We start from the raw sequence: 15,634 nt of genomic DNA, 5'->3' as shown, positions 1-15,634 counted from the left end.
CATGCTACCTATTTATTCACATGTATCATCCCGATTTTTAAACTTGGTTTTGAAGCATGTGTATGCATATGTACCTAAACTTGGTTTTGAAGGACCCTAAATGATTTTAATTTTAAAAAAATTAACTACAAAGTTATAAATCACATTGCTGGCTATAATTTTAATATAAAGTTTATCTTTATTTGAGTTTATATAAAAAATTTATGGGTTATTTTTTGATATAGCGCTTTAGATTCGTCCTATTTTGATCAGTGTAGAGATTGGTATGACAAAACACAACTGAACAAGTTTGAGGATTTATATGGGAGATTTTTAAATTTAGAGACCAAGATGATACAACTGAACAAGTTTATAGATACCTAAATTGTCTTTTTATGAGTTTTTAGTGATCGGGTACCGGTCATGGACTTTACTCGGTTTGTTAAGCTACAGTATGTTTACACGGACGGTAGGCAGTCAGGTTGATTCAGGGTCCCACAGTGATGTGATGCTTCATTTCATCATTTTTCATCCATAAGCTAGCACTAGAGGAGATAGGATATCTAGGTCTTGTTTAGTTCACCCCGAAAACCAAAAACTTTTCAAGATTCCACGTCACATCAAATTTTGGAGCACATGCATGAAGTATTAGATATAGACGAAAATAAAAACTAATTACACAGTTTACCTGTAAATCACGAGATGAATCTTTTAAGCCTAATTAGTCTATGATTGGATAATATTTGTCAAATAAAAGACGAAAATGCTACAGTGTCGAAATTCGAAATTTTTTCGGAACTAAACAAGGCCCTAGTAGAGTTGTTCAGCTATTTGTGTGTGTCTCAATATATACAAGATAGAGCTCCTATCTTTTGTGGTAATAATAAGAAAGATAATATATGAATATATTTTCTCAATATCCCTTTTTCCTTTATTATTCCTCATCCAACTCTGCACATGTAACATTTCGTATTGTTCTTTTGCTCCCTACTAAATGAAAAAGCAGAGCAGCTGCCCAATTTGCTCAAGAAATAAATAATCCTTTATTCTCTTATTCTTGAGGCATTTGTTTTGTGCAACGATGAACTACTATTTTCGACTGAGGTAATTGGATTGTACAACGATGAACTACTATTTTCAATTTGCAGTTGACAACTAGTATTCCTGAGCTCAAATCCATTGCCCATGAAATCTTATGAATTTGAATTGTTATATTTGAACTCTAAGTTGGATTAACTATTTGACTGAAGAGAGCAAAAACAGATGAACAAACAGAAGGTGTGGGCCTAATTTGGATTCTAATGTTGAGTTGAGCATAGAAAAAAGCACTCGGAAGTAAGCAGTTGCCCTAAATCAAAAGTAAGAGCCTCTGATTTGGGATGTGAAGTTGCTCTTAGCAAATGTACAAACAGTTCAGCAGGTGATTATTTCGAAGATGATGGATGATGGCGTGTAAACTTGAGGTACAGAATACGTCATTCACTAAGGAAAGATGCAGTGCAGTTTAAAAGTGAAGGCACAAACGCACAAATGCTACATCATAAACCCCAGGTGTTTCAGCAATCTAGCAGCCAAGGCGACGTCTAAATGATAATTAGTGCGTGAAATACTAAGGGTAAGGGGCATTTGTGAGAAGTCAAGAGATTCTTCGGTTTCACGGTCTCACTGTTAACCCTTTATTACAGAAGTCTGTCAACAACAAACATCCTAAACCAGCAAAAAAAAAAGGGTGAAATGACAGTCTAGTGACAACTTCAAAGAAACGCCAATCCTGTAGAGTTCTGCATAAAAATTGGCAAAATAGATTTCACTAGATCATGACTGCTCTGCAAATTGGGATATCTGACTAGATCACCAAATTTGGCAAGTGTAGTTTGTGCCAAAGCTGTTCTTGTACATTAGGTTCAATATCCATTCCCCTACAAAGTAAAATAGAACAGAGTTAGATAACAAGGAGAATTGCATAGTGGGATTTAGTTGAAGAAAAAGTACAGAAATGAATTACCAGAAACTGGACCATTACAAAGTTGGGGATAGCAGATGTGAAGGTACTATTATGTTAGACATATAAGTGCAGGAGATTTACTGATGCAAGAGAGAGTCTAATAGAAAATGAAACACACTTTCCCTAATGAATATGTCAGATATCTTGTTCAATTTTTTTCTCTCTCAAACAATATCATGTTCGATCTTACTAGGATCATTTGTGTGTCTCCAGCACTTATAATGTACTTTCCCTAATGAATATGTCAGATATCTTGTTCAATTTTTTTCTCTCTCAAACAATATCATGTTCGATCTTACTAGGATCATTTGTGTGTCTCCAGCACTTATAATGTACTCCCTACATTCCAAAACTTAGGCTGGTTTAGTTTTGTGCTAAATCAAATCTCTCTAACTTTGATCAAATTTATAGAAAAAATATATTAACACCTATAATATAAAGACACTATTAGTAATTAGTATCAAAAGATATTGATGGTGGATTTAATGAAACTAATTTGGCATTGCTGATGTTGTTGCATTTTCTTGTATAAGCTTGATCAAAATTAGAGAAGTTTCACTTAGGACAACAAAAACGACTTACATTTTGGAACAGATGCAGTATTATTCCCTAGCTCAGCTGTCTAAAAAAAAGTACCAACTCATACTCTTTTTTTCACAAAGGCACTGTCCAAAACTCTCAACCTATATTCTGAATTCTTAATACTTCTAAAACATACACTTAGTGACCAGTAACATGGAACTGAATTACTTGAGTGAAGGTCATGCTTGATTTGTCTTCCCTTCCACGACGCATCAGTAGCAGTAAGAGTGAGGCTAGAATTTGGATGCAAAACACTTAGGGCCTGTTTGGTTACGAGCGGTAAAGTTTACCGCCCGTCACATCGAATGTTTTGACACATACATGAAGTACTAAATATAGACTATTTACGAAACTAAAAACATGGCTAGAGAGTAATTTGCGAGACGAATCTTTTGAGCCTAACTAGTCCATGATTGGACACTAATTTTCAAATAAAATGAAAATGTCATAGTACCTGTTAAACTTTAACAACCCTAACAAAACACCCCCTTAATGCGTTAAATTCCTTCAAAAGCTACGTAAACAATTGCAAGCATGACTTAGGTGGGAAAAGCCTGAACAAGGCATTTCCCAGATTATCATGCTACAATACCATCACCACTGAGGATCACAGGGAGTCAACAGATTTTTCTGCTCTTAGTAACAGAAACATGTTCAGTAAAAAAAATCTGTATGCCATGTAAAGCATTTGACACAACAGTGTGATAATTTATTGCAAAACATCTGATCGTCAAGGGTTCCTTTTTACAAATGAAAACTTTAACATAAATAGAATGGAAATCAATGAACAAATTTGACTAAACTGTCCTCACCTTATGTGGAGACAGTTTCCTCCCTTGAATTCTCAGCGAAGTTTCTCCTTCACAGAGTGCTTCTTGGCCGCTTCCCGCACTTTTTCGATATATCCTTCAATTGGTGGTGTGAGTGTTGCCATGTACCGGTTTGCAGGGAACGGTGTCATGTCAGGTACCATAGCCGCTGCTCGCAGCTTCTCAGGGAGAGCAGCAATGGCCTCCTTTTTGAGGGTCAGAAGCGTTGACTCTGCCGTTTGCCTTGCACGGTGTCGCCGCATTAGCACACGACTGTACTCTTTGGCAAGTCGCTGACCATCCTCAACTGTGAGCTCATACTTGGGGATTGCCTCCTCATCAACTAGCCCAAGACTGATATAGTCAAGGCCCGGTGGCCCCATAAGCACACGGTCTCCTTCACCTCCACCAGTACTTTTGGATTTGGCTTTAGCTTTGGCCTTGGCTACATCAAGCTCGCGTTGCCTCTCCTTGGAGACAAGTCCCAGTTCCTCACGTTTAGCTTCGCGAAGACGCTCCTTGGGGGACAAGTGCCGCAGCGGAGTAGAGGCATTGAGACAAGACTCTGAAATATTAGTAATGCGCTCAATGGCTTCACGACGACCACGGCCACCGCCGCCTCCACCAGTGGAAGGTGCCCCTTTCTTCGCTCCTATGGTAGAACGCTTCAACGGCTGACCTGCTTTGAGCTTAGCCTTTCCTTTGGCTGTGCCACTCACTGGTGCACGCTGTTGAAGCTGGTGATTCTGACTGGTCACACCAGATGCCAGTGCTGGGCTTATAGTTAGTGTTTTGAGACGCCGAAACATGATGCCCCGTGCACTTGAAGCCATTCAACTACCTTTGCTGCACCAATGAGAAATATGCTATTAACTTGACTTTTCGTTCTTTTCTTTTGTGGACATAAAAAGACAGAGTTTTTTTTTATATGAAGGCAATTTATCAAGATGAGCAGACACAACAGTTAAACAGCATAAGTGAGTGCCATACAAAATCGGAAGTGTTTGAACCACGTCGATAGAACATGTAATAAAAAGAACAGAACTGGTTATGTCTAAGGGAGAACAAAATGTGAGTAAACTCATAGGAAATATCAAGCGGCATCTCTGACGGACATGATAGTTGAGGAAGCGCACAAGAAATCAGCTGACACTACATTGTCACCAGCAGTGGCGGATCGAGAAACGGACGCGGGGGGTGGCGCTAGATAATAGAGGGCTAAATTACAAACTATATATTGACATTCCTCATTCGCACAAAAATAAGGCATGGGAGCTGGGGGTTCTCACCGCCTGCTGGAGAGTGGCCGAGCTGCAGCGCCTGCAGCTGCTGTGCGGCGCGGGCCGGGGTCGCCGGGGGCCGGCCAGGCAGACAGCGCCGGCCGGGACGGGCGGGGGGAGCGGGTGCGGCCGTGCGGGTCCTGCTGGCTGCCGCGACCGCCTGCTCGGCTGGAGAGTGGAGAAGCTGCGCCTGCGGGACAGCGGCGGAGATGCGGACCTGCGCCTGCCTGCGCGAGGAGAGACGGCAGCGGAGTTGCGAGAGGGGGAGCACCGAGCGGTGACGGCGGGAGGTGAGCAGGCCGCCAGGGCTAGGGTTGAGAGTTCGTGGGCTCAGGGGGGGGGGGGGGGGGGCTAATGGGCTGATTTCGCATTTTTCTGAGGCCTTGTTTAGTTTCAAAAAATTTTGCAAAATTTTTCAGATTCCCCGTCACATCGAATCTTTACACGCATGCATGAAGTATTAAATATAGACGAAAATAAAAACTAATTGTACAGTTTGGTCGAAATTGACGAGACGAATCTTTTGACCTTAGTTAGTCTATGATTGGATAATATTTGTCAAATACAAACAAAAGTGTCACTATTCATATTTTGCAAAAGATTTTGGAAGTAAACAGGGCCTGAAGAGATGCTCCTAGCAAAGGAATATCCGTCCCTTTTTCTCAAAAAAAAGGAAAGAAATATCCGACCATTCTCAAACTCTAGTAAGGCCCTGTTTAGTTCCCCACCTAAAAATTTTTCATCCATCCCATCGAATCTTTGGACACATGCATGGAACATTAAATGTAGATAAAAAAACAAATTAATTACACAGTTTAGTTAAGAATCGCGAGACGAATCTTTTAAGCCTAGTTACTCCATGATTAGCTTTAAGTGCTACAGTAACCCACATATGCTAATGACAGATTAATTATGCTTAATAAATTTGTCTTGCAGTTTCCTGACGAGCTATGTAATTTGTTTTTTTATTAGTTTCTAAAAACCTCTTCCGACATCCTTCCGACACATCCGATGTGACACTCAAAAAATTTTCATCCCCAATCTAAACAGGCCCTAACAGCTGTGCATTGCAAATTTCCATGCTATAGACTGTATGTAGTTCTTTTTTTGTTCCCCCGCAGCAAAGGAACCTTTGCCGCCACTTAAGTCCAGGCAGCAACGACATTGACAGGGTTTTCGATTTCGGTACCGCAAAAATTTCTTGCACCCCTGGAATTTCCGAAACTTCGCAGGAATTTTTTTAGAGAACTTGCACATAAAGTGGTATGTTTTTTTCTTAAAAAAAATAGATTTACACAAATATTAGCATTGTTTTATGATTACAAATCTATCGAGTAGAAGAATATGCAACATGAGCAATAGAAATGAGTCTAGAATTATATAGCATGTGCATTAGTGGATTAAAAGTTTTAGATTTTTCTTTTGCTCACCACCAAAATTACCAGATTTCACGAAGTTTCGCTAAACCCTGGACATTGATCACTGAAAAAACGGAAGCTCATAGTTCGGCACCACCTCAAAACAAGATATCATATCACATCGTGTGTGATTGCTAGGTGAACTAACCTTATAGGAATGACTAGGTAGCGTGCCCGTGCGTTGCTACGGGATAGCTAATATTTTTTATTTAAAATACACGGATCGCACAATAAGATAATAATATTATAATAAAACTTAAATACCAACTATAAAGTTAGGCTCACAAATTATACTTTATAGACCTTTCCGTGATACGACCAAGATAATGTTTAATATTGGCAGGAAGAAATCTTCGATATCCATTTCTTTCGTGCGCTAGTAAATCCACAAATAAGTTCCGCCGCATCTCCGTACCATCCTGTCACACATTTGAGTATATATATATGTAAATTTTATTGTGTGTCGCATGGGTAATACTACGTTTTTGTGAAAAAACTTCCACAAAAACTTAGACAAGTGTTATACTCACGGTATAAATGTGTGTGGCTTGTGGTTTATTCCACGTAGACATATACTGTAGGATGAGAAATCTACTTAAGTACCTGTATCAAGATTCACGATCAACAATATATAGAAATAGTTAAATCATAGGTAGTTGTTATTGTAAGCGACGGTGATTTTGAGTTAGTTACCCATCTATGCCCTCTGCAATGTTTTCTGCCCGTTTAAATTTCCATTTGAAAACATCCTCATCCCATCCAAGAATATGTTTATTTACTGCGGCCGTGTAGTTGTAGCTAAATCCAAGAGTGTATTTGCATACATAAGCGTTGGTGTGTCTTTACACCACTCTTCAACAGGTCTAAATTCAATCATGATAAGCATTTTTCCTGCCTATCGAAAACATAAAGCATATATTTTCGAAAGGATAGCCATGACAAAAAAAACTACAAACATACTTATTTCTATATCGGTTTCAGTATGAACATAATCTAAAAAAGACAACATACTTATATAGGATTAAAGTATACAACGATAGATGGTCTCTCTAAGTTAAACCATCAAAGAGAAAATAACAATACTTTCTGGGCCAATCGGCGAGGACATAGACTTTTTGGGTTTATTTTGTAATATTTTGTTTTCCAAAAGTTTATTTTCTCCCATTGTATCTACAAGAGAAGTTGATAGGGTTTGTTCTTTATGGGCCACATCAATGCTTAAACTCTGGTCATCTGGTAGAACTTCGTGCAAAAGTTCTATACCCATGCTTTGTTGTAACCATTCAGAATCATCTGTAGACTTACTGGATTTTTCTGATTGTACAATATCTTCTGAAACCTTCGGATCTGGACTATCCATAGTGACCTAAAAGATAATATTTTTTACCAGCTAAGATAATATTTTATATCAGCAAGAAAAAATTTCTTATATCCATTTTTTGTGCATTAATGAATTTATGAATAAATTCCGCCGTATCTTCATACCATCCTGTACACAAGTTCAAGAATATATATGCAAATATTAGTGCCTGTGACATAGATAATACAACGTGTCTGAAAAATAATCTCAATATTGAATCTTTCTATGAGACACATATGACTATTATATTAATGAACTCAACAAGTTATAAATCTTATAAAGTGAGTATTATATTGAACTTAATTCATGTCCATCATTTCTCCAAAGTGCATATCACAAGCGTGTAAATAATTTCAATATTGTTTAATTCTATAAGTCTATGAGACGCAACATGGTGTCCTAGGAAAATTCTTGAACTTTTCTATATTAATTTAGTCAAAGTCTAAATAGTTTGATTTTATGAAAATTGAAATTGTATTTTTTTTTACGGATGGAGTATATTTTTATAATAAATTTATTTGGAAACATAAATATTAATATTATTTACAATAAATTTGAATAATCTTGAGTTTGTTTGACTGACATGTATTTTATAATAATATTCTTTTTTTATATATGAACTTAGTATACTGTATACTGTTTTATGGATGGAGTTAGTATATATAGGCCTTGTTTAGTTCCAAAATATTTTGGGCCGAATGCAAAATTAAATATGGACATTAAGGCCGTTTAGTTCCAGTTTTTTTTTTTTTTTTTTTTTTTTTTTTTTGCAAAATGGACACTGTGGCACTTTTGTTTGTATTTGACAAATATTGTCCAATAATGGAATAGTTAGGCTAAAAAGAGTCGTCTCACAAATTACATATAAACTGTGCAATTACTTATTTTTTTATCTATATTTAATGCTCTATACATGTGCCGCAAGACTCGATGTGACAGGAAATCTGAAAAATTTTGCAAAAAATTTTGGAAAGTAAACACAAACATCAAAAAAATTTGGTGTTAGAATTTTAGTGGACTACTCAAGGTTTTGGGTTTTTAGATTTTTTGCAAAATACTTAAGGAACTACACAAGGCCATATTTTATACTTTTCAGTTATTAAATAAATAAATAAAATCAAATTACTAAGATATACTAATCCACGACGGTCTGTATTCCTCGTCTCCACTCTCCTCTCTCTGTCTCCGAAACGCACGGACACTCTCAATCCGCTGCCGTCCCCCTGCCGCCGCTAGAGTCTGCTGCGAAGCTTGCCGCGGCCGCTCCCTCTCCTCCGACCCGGCCATGGCCCTTCCAGCGCATCTCGAGCTTGCACTCGGCTCGCATCACCCATCAGCATAGATCGAGGTCGCCCCTTGCTGTGTCCCCTCCGCTTCTGCCGCTTGAGCTCGCGAGTCGGAGCTCCATTTGCTTGTGCAGGAGGAGATCCACCGCTGCTCCAAGGCCTCCTGCTTTCCATCCTCCTCCTCGTTGCTCACACCGGCATCCGCTGTTGCGTTGTATATCGCCAAGCTTGCTCCAACGCTCCGGTAAGCAGGGATGTCGTGGGCCCGTGGAACTGGGATCCTAGAGTCGCCGTGCTCGCGGTGGCTGTCTGCAGGACGAAGGGTGGGGTGGTGCTTAGGATACAAAAGCCGGTGGAGCGCTTTGTGGGCGGCCGCATGATTCTGGAGGTGATGGCGCTGATGGAGGGCCTCGACGCCGCCCTGGGGTTGGGCATCCACAGTGTCACTGCCGTCACTGGTTCCGCCCGCTCTACAACCATGTATGCCATGACGACTCTTTACCCCTCCAATTTCACCTATTTTATTCTAGTTGATTGAGTTGCCTAGGAGATATGGTCAGTCTAGTTGAATTAATAAAAAAATTACTTTTAGTAGGTTTGTTGCTGCTGTTCCCATGTGCTTAGGATGTTTCCCCTTTTCTAGTGCCCTTGTTCAGTTCTGAATCTAAGTGGATATAACCCATCAGACGATTTCATTGATAGTCAGTTCTCAATAGTCTCTGTATTATTGATGATTCCTTCTTTCAGTTACCAGTTTGAACTGAAAACATTGTACATTTGTACTGTCTTTGCTACCCTCCTATTCATCAGAAACATAAGAAAGTCTCTCCTGCTTGGTTCGTTTAGAAAAATAAAAACATAAGAACGTGTTAGAATTTGATATGTCAAACTTCCTTAACCTTTTGTGGTTTGAGCGCATTTCTTTATTCATATTTTGAACAATACATCATGTTGTCAGTCAATGGGCAGTTAACTAAGATGTCAGTCTAAAATTATTCAGTACTCACACACACTTCCCCCTGTTTAGGAAGTTCAAGAAATCTATGATAGGCATGTCATTTATGTCAGCGTACTGCTATCATTAGGGATTGTATTGTTGCTAACTACTTTTTCAGAGGTGGTACCTGGGCCTCAAATGTCTGTTTATCAGATTGAATTACAAAAATGATTATACCTTTGTTGCACATAAAACTTGGTCACTGAAATGGTTAGAGAATTAGTAGCCCCTGTACATATATGTTGTACATTTCATAAGAATATATTTGATTTTTACTGGTGGGAATACAATCTAATAAGTCAGATATGGAATCTCTCTTTTTTTAGTCATCAACATGTTAGGGATATTGTTTCTTTGTTGTGTGTGAGCGCTCTCTCTCTCTCTCTGTGTGTGTGTGTGTGTGTTATTTGTTATGTCCTGAGAAAATTTAGTCAACCATCTGAATCTTAGCTTTTGCAGGTGGACATAAGGGTTACCCCTGGATCACATGCAACTGAAGCTGCTGGTATATGTTCTACAGCTTCTGCAGTAGTTACCATATCTATCGCTTGGCTAAATATCTCAGCATATAAATTAATTCTTTATTGCAGTAAATAAGGAACTGAACGACAAAGAACGTGTTGCGGCTGCATTGGAAAACTCAAACCTACTGGACATGGTTGAAGAGTGCTTATCAACAACATTTGAATGTTGAGGCCTGAATACTATATCTGGGTGTCACAACGATGATGTTCAGAAGCCACATAAGCTTATTTCCAGTGGAGTTCACTTTTGTCTTTCTTGGAGTAGGTTCTATGCCCTCTCTCTTGTCTTTTTTCTATCTTAATGAAATGACACGCTGCTCTCTTGTGTCATTTGAGGAAAAAAGTTGTTAGATTTTGATGGTGCTGATCTTTTGTCAATAATTTGCAGTACTACTCTCCAGACCCTCTAATTGCATATGCTGCTTTCTACGCCCCCAAGCCCGCTCCAACACAACCAATTCATAGTCTAGGCATAGAAATTAGTAGCTGACCTGCAGGTACTAAGAAGTTATGTTTCTAATTATTCAATTCAGTACCTTTTGTATTTGTGGCACAACATGAAAATAGGAATTGCAATACCCTGTGATTTGCTTCTTTGTAATTCGCTATTCCTGTTACTTGCTTCTAAAAGCATAGTGTCATGTGATGTGTCTGACTGTCTTGAGTAGCTGAGTCTGATTGTATTGTTATTATGTTAACTTAATGCAGCGCACGAGTTTTACCCATAAAATGTGCGATGGTTGGGGTTTGGTGACTGATGGAAAAGTTCTTTTTGGCAGTGATGGCACTTCAACCCTGTATAAGCTGGATCCAAAGTCACTTGAAGGTTACTATTCTTTCTCCTTGATATTCTATTAGCATTTAGATTTTTTTTAACAATTATTTTCATGCAGTCATGAAAGTGGTGACTGTCAAGTATCACGGTGATGAAGTCCCCTACCTTAATGAGCTGGAGTATATAGATGGTGAAGTCTGGGCAAATGTCGGGCAGGTTAGATGTAGTTCCTCCTAGCTAACATATCTTATCATGAAGTATCTTAGTGAAACTATGTACTGCATTTCGCAAGGACCACTATATCTTCCATTAGTATCTTAGTGGCGACTCCAGGATGTTAGACCAAGTACGAATGAGGTTTAAAGGCTTCTCCGATTATTATTTCTAGGTCTGTACCTCAACTTTCCTCAAAGTGACCAAGTTTCACTGAGTGATGCTCTTCATTTGGCCTATTGATGCCAAATAGGTTGCTGGGTCCTTACTACAATGCACTCATTCTCTTGTTATAGATTTGAAAGTATGTGTAACTCCAATCAACATGATTTCAGTCGTCTATCTCACCTCGTTTCAGGGTTGTGGACGCCCGTGTATGGCTGCTAGGCGGCCAGGGATGCCGCCGCTGCTGGCCGAGGACTGGCCAGGGCTAGAGCCGCCTACTCTTTGGAAACGAAGGCAGGAAACGCAAGATCGCAGAGCTGACGCGGTGGTCCTCGACGGCTTCAAGGACGGGCGAGCAACGAGGGCGACGAGCAATGTCCTGGCAACGCAGGATCACTGAGGGGGTTTGATGTGCAAGTACCTGGCAACGTAGGATCGCGCAGGGCTGATGGGCGAGGTCGTGTGAGGTGCGAGGTGCGAGTACCTGGCAACGCAGGATCGCGCAGGGCTGATGTCGTGGTCCTCGACGGCTTCAAGGACAGGCGAGCGAGGGCGAGGAAGGATGGTCGACGGTGAGGTCGGGTGAGGGCGACGGTGAGGTCGGTCGAGGGCGTGTTCAGGGAACTGGCAACGCAGGATCGGAAAGGATGTTTTGTTTCCTTTACGAGGGACCGAAATTTTTCATATCAGGAATCCTGTATTTTTCCATATTTTATTTCGCACCCTTCCACGTCCCTGTTTATATATTATTCTCTATTGTAAATTTACATTAGGAATCCTTTCTTGTTTTTTTATTCAATTTTCACCCTTCCACCTCCTACTATACGGTTCGCACCCCAAAGAAAGTCGCACCATATGTTGTCTTACTTTTGTTCTTTTTATTTGTATAATAGGAGATAGGAGATTAGGCCTTAGGTGAAAGAATTGCATGAGGATCCAATAGTCTATATTCACGATTGAAGATGGCTAAGTTCCTTCGATATGCTTCCTACGACAAGCTAAACTTGATTACGGGGGAGAGATTGAGGTTTAAATGGAATTGTGAAAAAAAAAGTTTCAACGAGCCTGTTCGTTTAGTTGAAAAGTCATGGTTGAAAGTACTGTTCGCTCATTTATTATAAAAGAAAAACACTGCTGAATGACTAATAGATTTGATAGATAAGTTTAAACGATCGAGGGTTTTTTTTTTGGGCCGTTACATCTCCTCAGAACTTCTCGGCACCTTTGAGAGTTCCAAACATATCTTTGTAACTTATGGACTTTGCCAAACCGTTACCTTAAAATATGAAATAAATTTTAGGCTAGTCAAGTATATTTCCCACTCTCTAGACCTTACTTATCCTTTAGTGGATATAAATGTGGTTATTGAGATTTGGATATAAACGAAAACCCTTCCTCGTACGAAAACAAGATTGTAGCTCCTTATTGCACCCAGTGCGCGGGTTAAAGCAGCTTGACATAGGCCAATTTTGTGATTATAAGAGCATCTCCAGCAGACTACCTAAACCCACTACATATCCTATATTTAGGTAGTGGAGGCCAAAAAACTCACTCCAACAGGCTACCTACTTGACTACCTAATTTTGTTGGCCCAACAAATTTTCCCTCCCACTACCTACATATGTTGGGCCAACAAACATGGCTACCTATTTTTTCCTTTCCTCCCTCTCCTCCCGCACGCACTCGCACTCGACGACGCCGCCTGCACGTCTCGCCTCGACTCTGGACGGCCGCACGCCTCCTCCCCAACGGCGTGGGCACGACGGCCCTTTCCGATGGCTCGCCTGCCTGCCCCCGACCCGATGAGGCTACCGCACGGCGAGCTGCCCTCGCGCGGCGTGGCCTCGCACCGTGCCAGTTCACATACCAACGGATGGCGCGGAGTTCTTCTCGCCGGCGCACTGGCCGCTGTTCGTGCAGTTCGTGCGCGCGCTGGAGTGCCCCGAGGTGGCCCATGAGGACGACCTGCCGGGCAGCGTTGACGGCGGCGGCGCGGCCGGCCGCGGCCGCCCGCGCGGCGAAGCCACGAGGGAGGTGCAGTATAACACTCCAAATTTTTGAATTTCAAATTTAGTTTAAATTTGATTTAATTTTGGCTCAATTTGAATTTTTGGGAATTATTAAATAATTTACAAAATTAAATAAAATTAAATATAAGGTAGAAACATGTTTGAGTTTGCATTCATGCTGCAGCATAATTTTTTGCTTGATTTTATTTATTTGTTTGTTTGTGCCTTTATTTGAATTTTGGAGCAATAATTAAATAGGAGAAATCTGTTTAAAAAAAAAAGAGAAGAAAAAAAAGGGGGCAAGCGCCCTCTCTGGGCCGGCTTCTCTCCCCAGCCCAGCAGCCGCGCCCCCCCCTTCTCCCCGCTTCGGCCCAAGCCGCGGCCTAGCAGCGCCCCTGCCGCCCGCTGCCGCTGACGGGTGGGCCCCACCCGTCAGGGCCACCCTCAACCTCCCGTCCGAAACGGACGGGGCAGCCGCAGCGCCGCCTCTCGGCTTCCGAGCCGCACGCGCGCCCCGAGGTTCACCCGAGCCTATTTAAGGCGTCCCTCGGCCGCCCGCAACCCCCCCCCTAAACCCTAGCCTCGCTCTCGAGCCGCGCGTGTTCGTCTCGCCGAAAACCGCGCCGCCGCCGTCAACCTCGCCGCCGCCGCCGTCGAGCTTCTCTTTGACTTCGTCGTTTCGCGGAGGTGAGCTTGCCATCGCACTCGTCGCGACGCGCCGACCCCGTTCGTGCCCTCGGCACGCTCCCCCGTGCCCTGTAGCGCCGCCGCCGAAGCTCCGGGCGGCGCCAATGGCGCCACCGCCGCCGCCGGCCGCCCCTGCGCTCCGCACCGGCGCGCGGTCCACCGTGGACCGCGGCCCTGCGCCCCCGTGCGGCCGGTCCACTGGACCGGGTCCAGGAGGCCGCCTCCCGCCGCTCCGCAGGCGCGGTCCACCATGGACCGCGGCCTGTCCCCCCCCCGCCCCGGTCCACCGCACAGTGCCGTGGACCGGCCACTCCCGAGCCGCCACGTGGCCGAGCCGGCCAGCACCCACGCGCGCCCCTGCACGTTTTGCAAAAAGGCCCCTGTTTTTATTTAAAATTAACCCGCTATCCTATGCAGTTTAAAATAATTATGTTTATGCCCTTAGTTTTCGCAGTTTAACCCCTGGCTCGGTTAGAATTTATTTATTTTGTCCAAAATGAGTTTTAATTCAGTTTTTAATTAGTTTTATTACGAAAAATAGTTCAGTTTATCTACAGAAATGCCATTCAACTTGTTTTAGCCATAACTTTTGCGTCGTAACTCCGATTTAGGTGATTCTGGTCGCTATGGTTTCGTTTCGTCGAGTAGATTACAGTAGTGCAGTTGCTTTTTGTTTTCGCATGCTTTGGTATACTGTTTCTGATTAAGTTTGTTTGCTTGCATGTATTGTTCCTATGATTGATGATTGTCGCATATAGCCAACGAGACGTTCGTGAAGGAAGAGGTTCAGGATCCTGCTGAGTTCGAGCAACCCGACTTCGATCAAGGCAAGTGCAGACACCGTTTGATCATTTTGAACCTACTCATTAATGTCATTTGCTTTATATGCATGTGCCCAATGAATGCAAACCCTAAGGACATGACTAGCTTTACTTATTATTCCTTGCTCACCTGGGGTCATGTATTTGGGTAGACTAGGCTATACTAGATTTGCTTAGCTGCTCTACTCATCTTATACACATGCCTAAACAAGTATTAGTCTCTACTCAACTTGATGCTTAAATTGTGCTGAATCTTTGGTCACTGTGGTGATGGCGATGGATGCTTATGAGCATCGTGATGATGGTGGTGACAGGGGGAGCGGGTACCGTTGGTGGTCCGGTTTGCCGGGCGTACCCGTCTCTGCTCTCCGTAAGGACTTAGTCAGGGAGCGGCCCCCTGGGACTTACAGTGCAGCTCCAAGCTATATGGCTCTGGCTTGACTAATTAGCAGGACCTCCACTAGTAGGGTGTTACTTTCCGGGTAGGCGTGAGGAAGTAACTTGGGTAATGAATATTAAGTTGTCGGTTGATCGGTACGCCATGGCTATGGGTATCGACTGCCGAGCGCCCCGGCAAAAACTTGCGAGTGGCATCCTATTAGTTGGACCCTGTGAAAGGTCTCGTAGTGAGACCCTGCCTGCTCACCTTGGAAGTGTTTTGGGGAGTCGCGACCCCGGGCAAATGGGAATCACGACTTGGAGTGAACGTGCACACCTCTGCAGA

General features: G+C 42.2%; 2 protein-coding genes and 1 long non-coding RNA gene across 5 annotated transcripts; 2 read left to right on the top strand and 1 right to left on the bottom strand.

Moving 5' to 3' along the window:
- On the bottom strand, window positions 1,444-4,975 carry LOC8066521. The gene is made up of 3 exons (XM_002451334.2): window positions 4,665-4,975; window positions 3,379-4,221; window positions 1,444-1,898 (listed from the first exon to the last, which is right to left on the bottom strand). Exon 2 carries the CDS (start codon window positions 4,206-4,208, stop codon window positions 3,411-3,413), a length of 798 nt encoding a protein of 265 aa, XP_002451379.1. The 5' UTR covers window positions 4,209-4,221; window positions 4,665-4,975; the 3' UTR covers window positions 1,444-1,898; window positions 3,379-3,410.
- On the top strand, window positions 8,584-10,409 carry LOC8066520. The gene is made up of 3 exons (XR_002451915.1): window positions 8,584-9,199; window positions 10,176-10,221; window positions 10,307-10,409. It is a non-coding gene; the product is annotated as an uncharacterized LOC8066520 (long non-coding RNA).
- LOC8066519 (glutaminyl-peptide cyclotransferase) lies at window positions 10,464-12,211 on the top strand. Of its 3 annotated transcripts, none has more exons than XR_002451913.1 (5): window positions 10,464-10,501; window positions 10,629-10,737; window positions 10,949-11,066; window positions 11,134-11,403; window positions 11,587-12,211. XR_002451913.1 is itself a non-coding variant. In XM_002453123.2 (5 exons), exons 3-5 carry the CDS (start codon window positions 10,970-10,972, stop codon window positions 11,791-11,793), a joined length of 402 nt encoding a protein of 133 aa, XP_002453168.2. In that variant the 5' UTR covers window positions 10,464-10,501; window positions 10,629-10,737; window positions 10,949-10,969; the 3' UTR covers window positions 11,794-12,211. The 3 variants fall into 3 exon arrangements, 1 of the variants encoding a protein (XP_002453168.2); XM_002453123.2 differs by having other exon boundaries at window positions 11,134-11,231; XR_002451914.1 differs by lacking the exon at window positions 11,587-12,211 and having other exon boundaries at window positions 11,020-11,066; window positions 11,134-11,480.

This window comes from Sorghum bicolor, chromosome 4 (assembly GCF_000003195.3).
Source record: "Sorghum bicolor cultivar BTx623 chromosome 4, Sorghum_bicolor_NCBIv3, whole genome shotgun sequence".
Taxonomy (NCBI): Eukaryota; Viridiplantae; Streptophyta; class Magnoliopsida; order Poales; family Poaceae; genus Sorghum; species Sorghum bicolor.
The sequence above is the reverse complement of the archived record's forward strand: the minus strand, read 5'-3'. Positions and strand labels throughout refer to the sequence as shown.

Bases quoted from the DNA above. Each gene is read 5' to 3' on its own strand.
- LOC8066521 (XM_002451334.2), bottom strand. From the start codon at position 4,208: ATGGCTTCAAGTGCACGGGGCATCATGTTTCGGCGTCTCAAAACACTA.
- LOC8066519 (XM_002453123.2), top strand. From the start codon at position 10,970: ATGTGCGATGGTTGGGGTTTGGTGACTGATGGAAAAGTTCTTTTTGGC. The intron at 11,067-11,133 runs GTTACTATTCTT...ATTTTCATGCAG, and splicing joins GGATCCAAAGTCACTTGAAG to TCATGAAAGTGGTGACTGTC. The intron at 11,232-11,586 runs GTTAGATGTAGT...ACCTCGTTTCAG, and splicing joins TCTGGGCAAATGTCGGGCAG to GGTTGTGGACGCCCGTGTAT.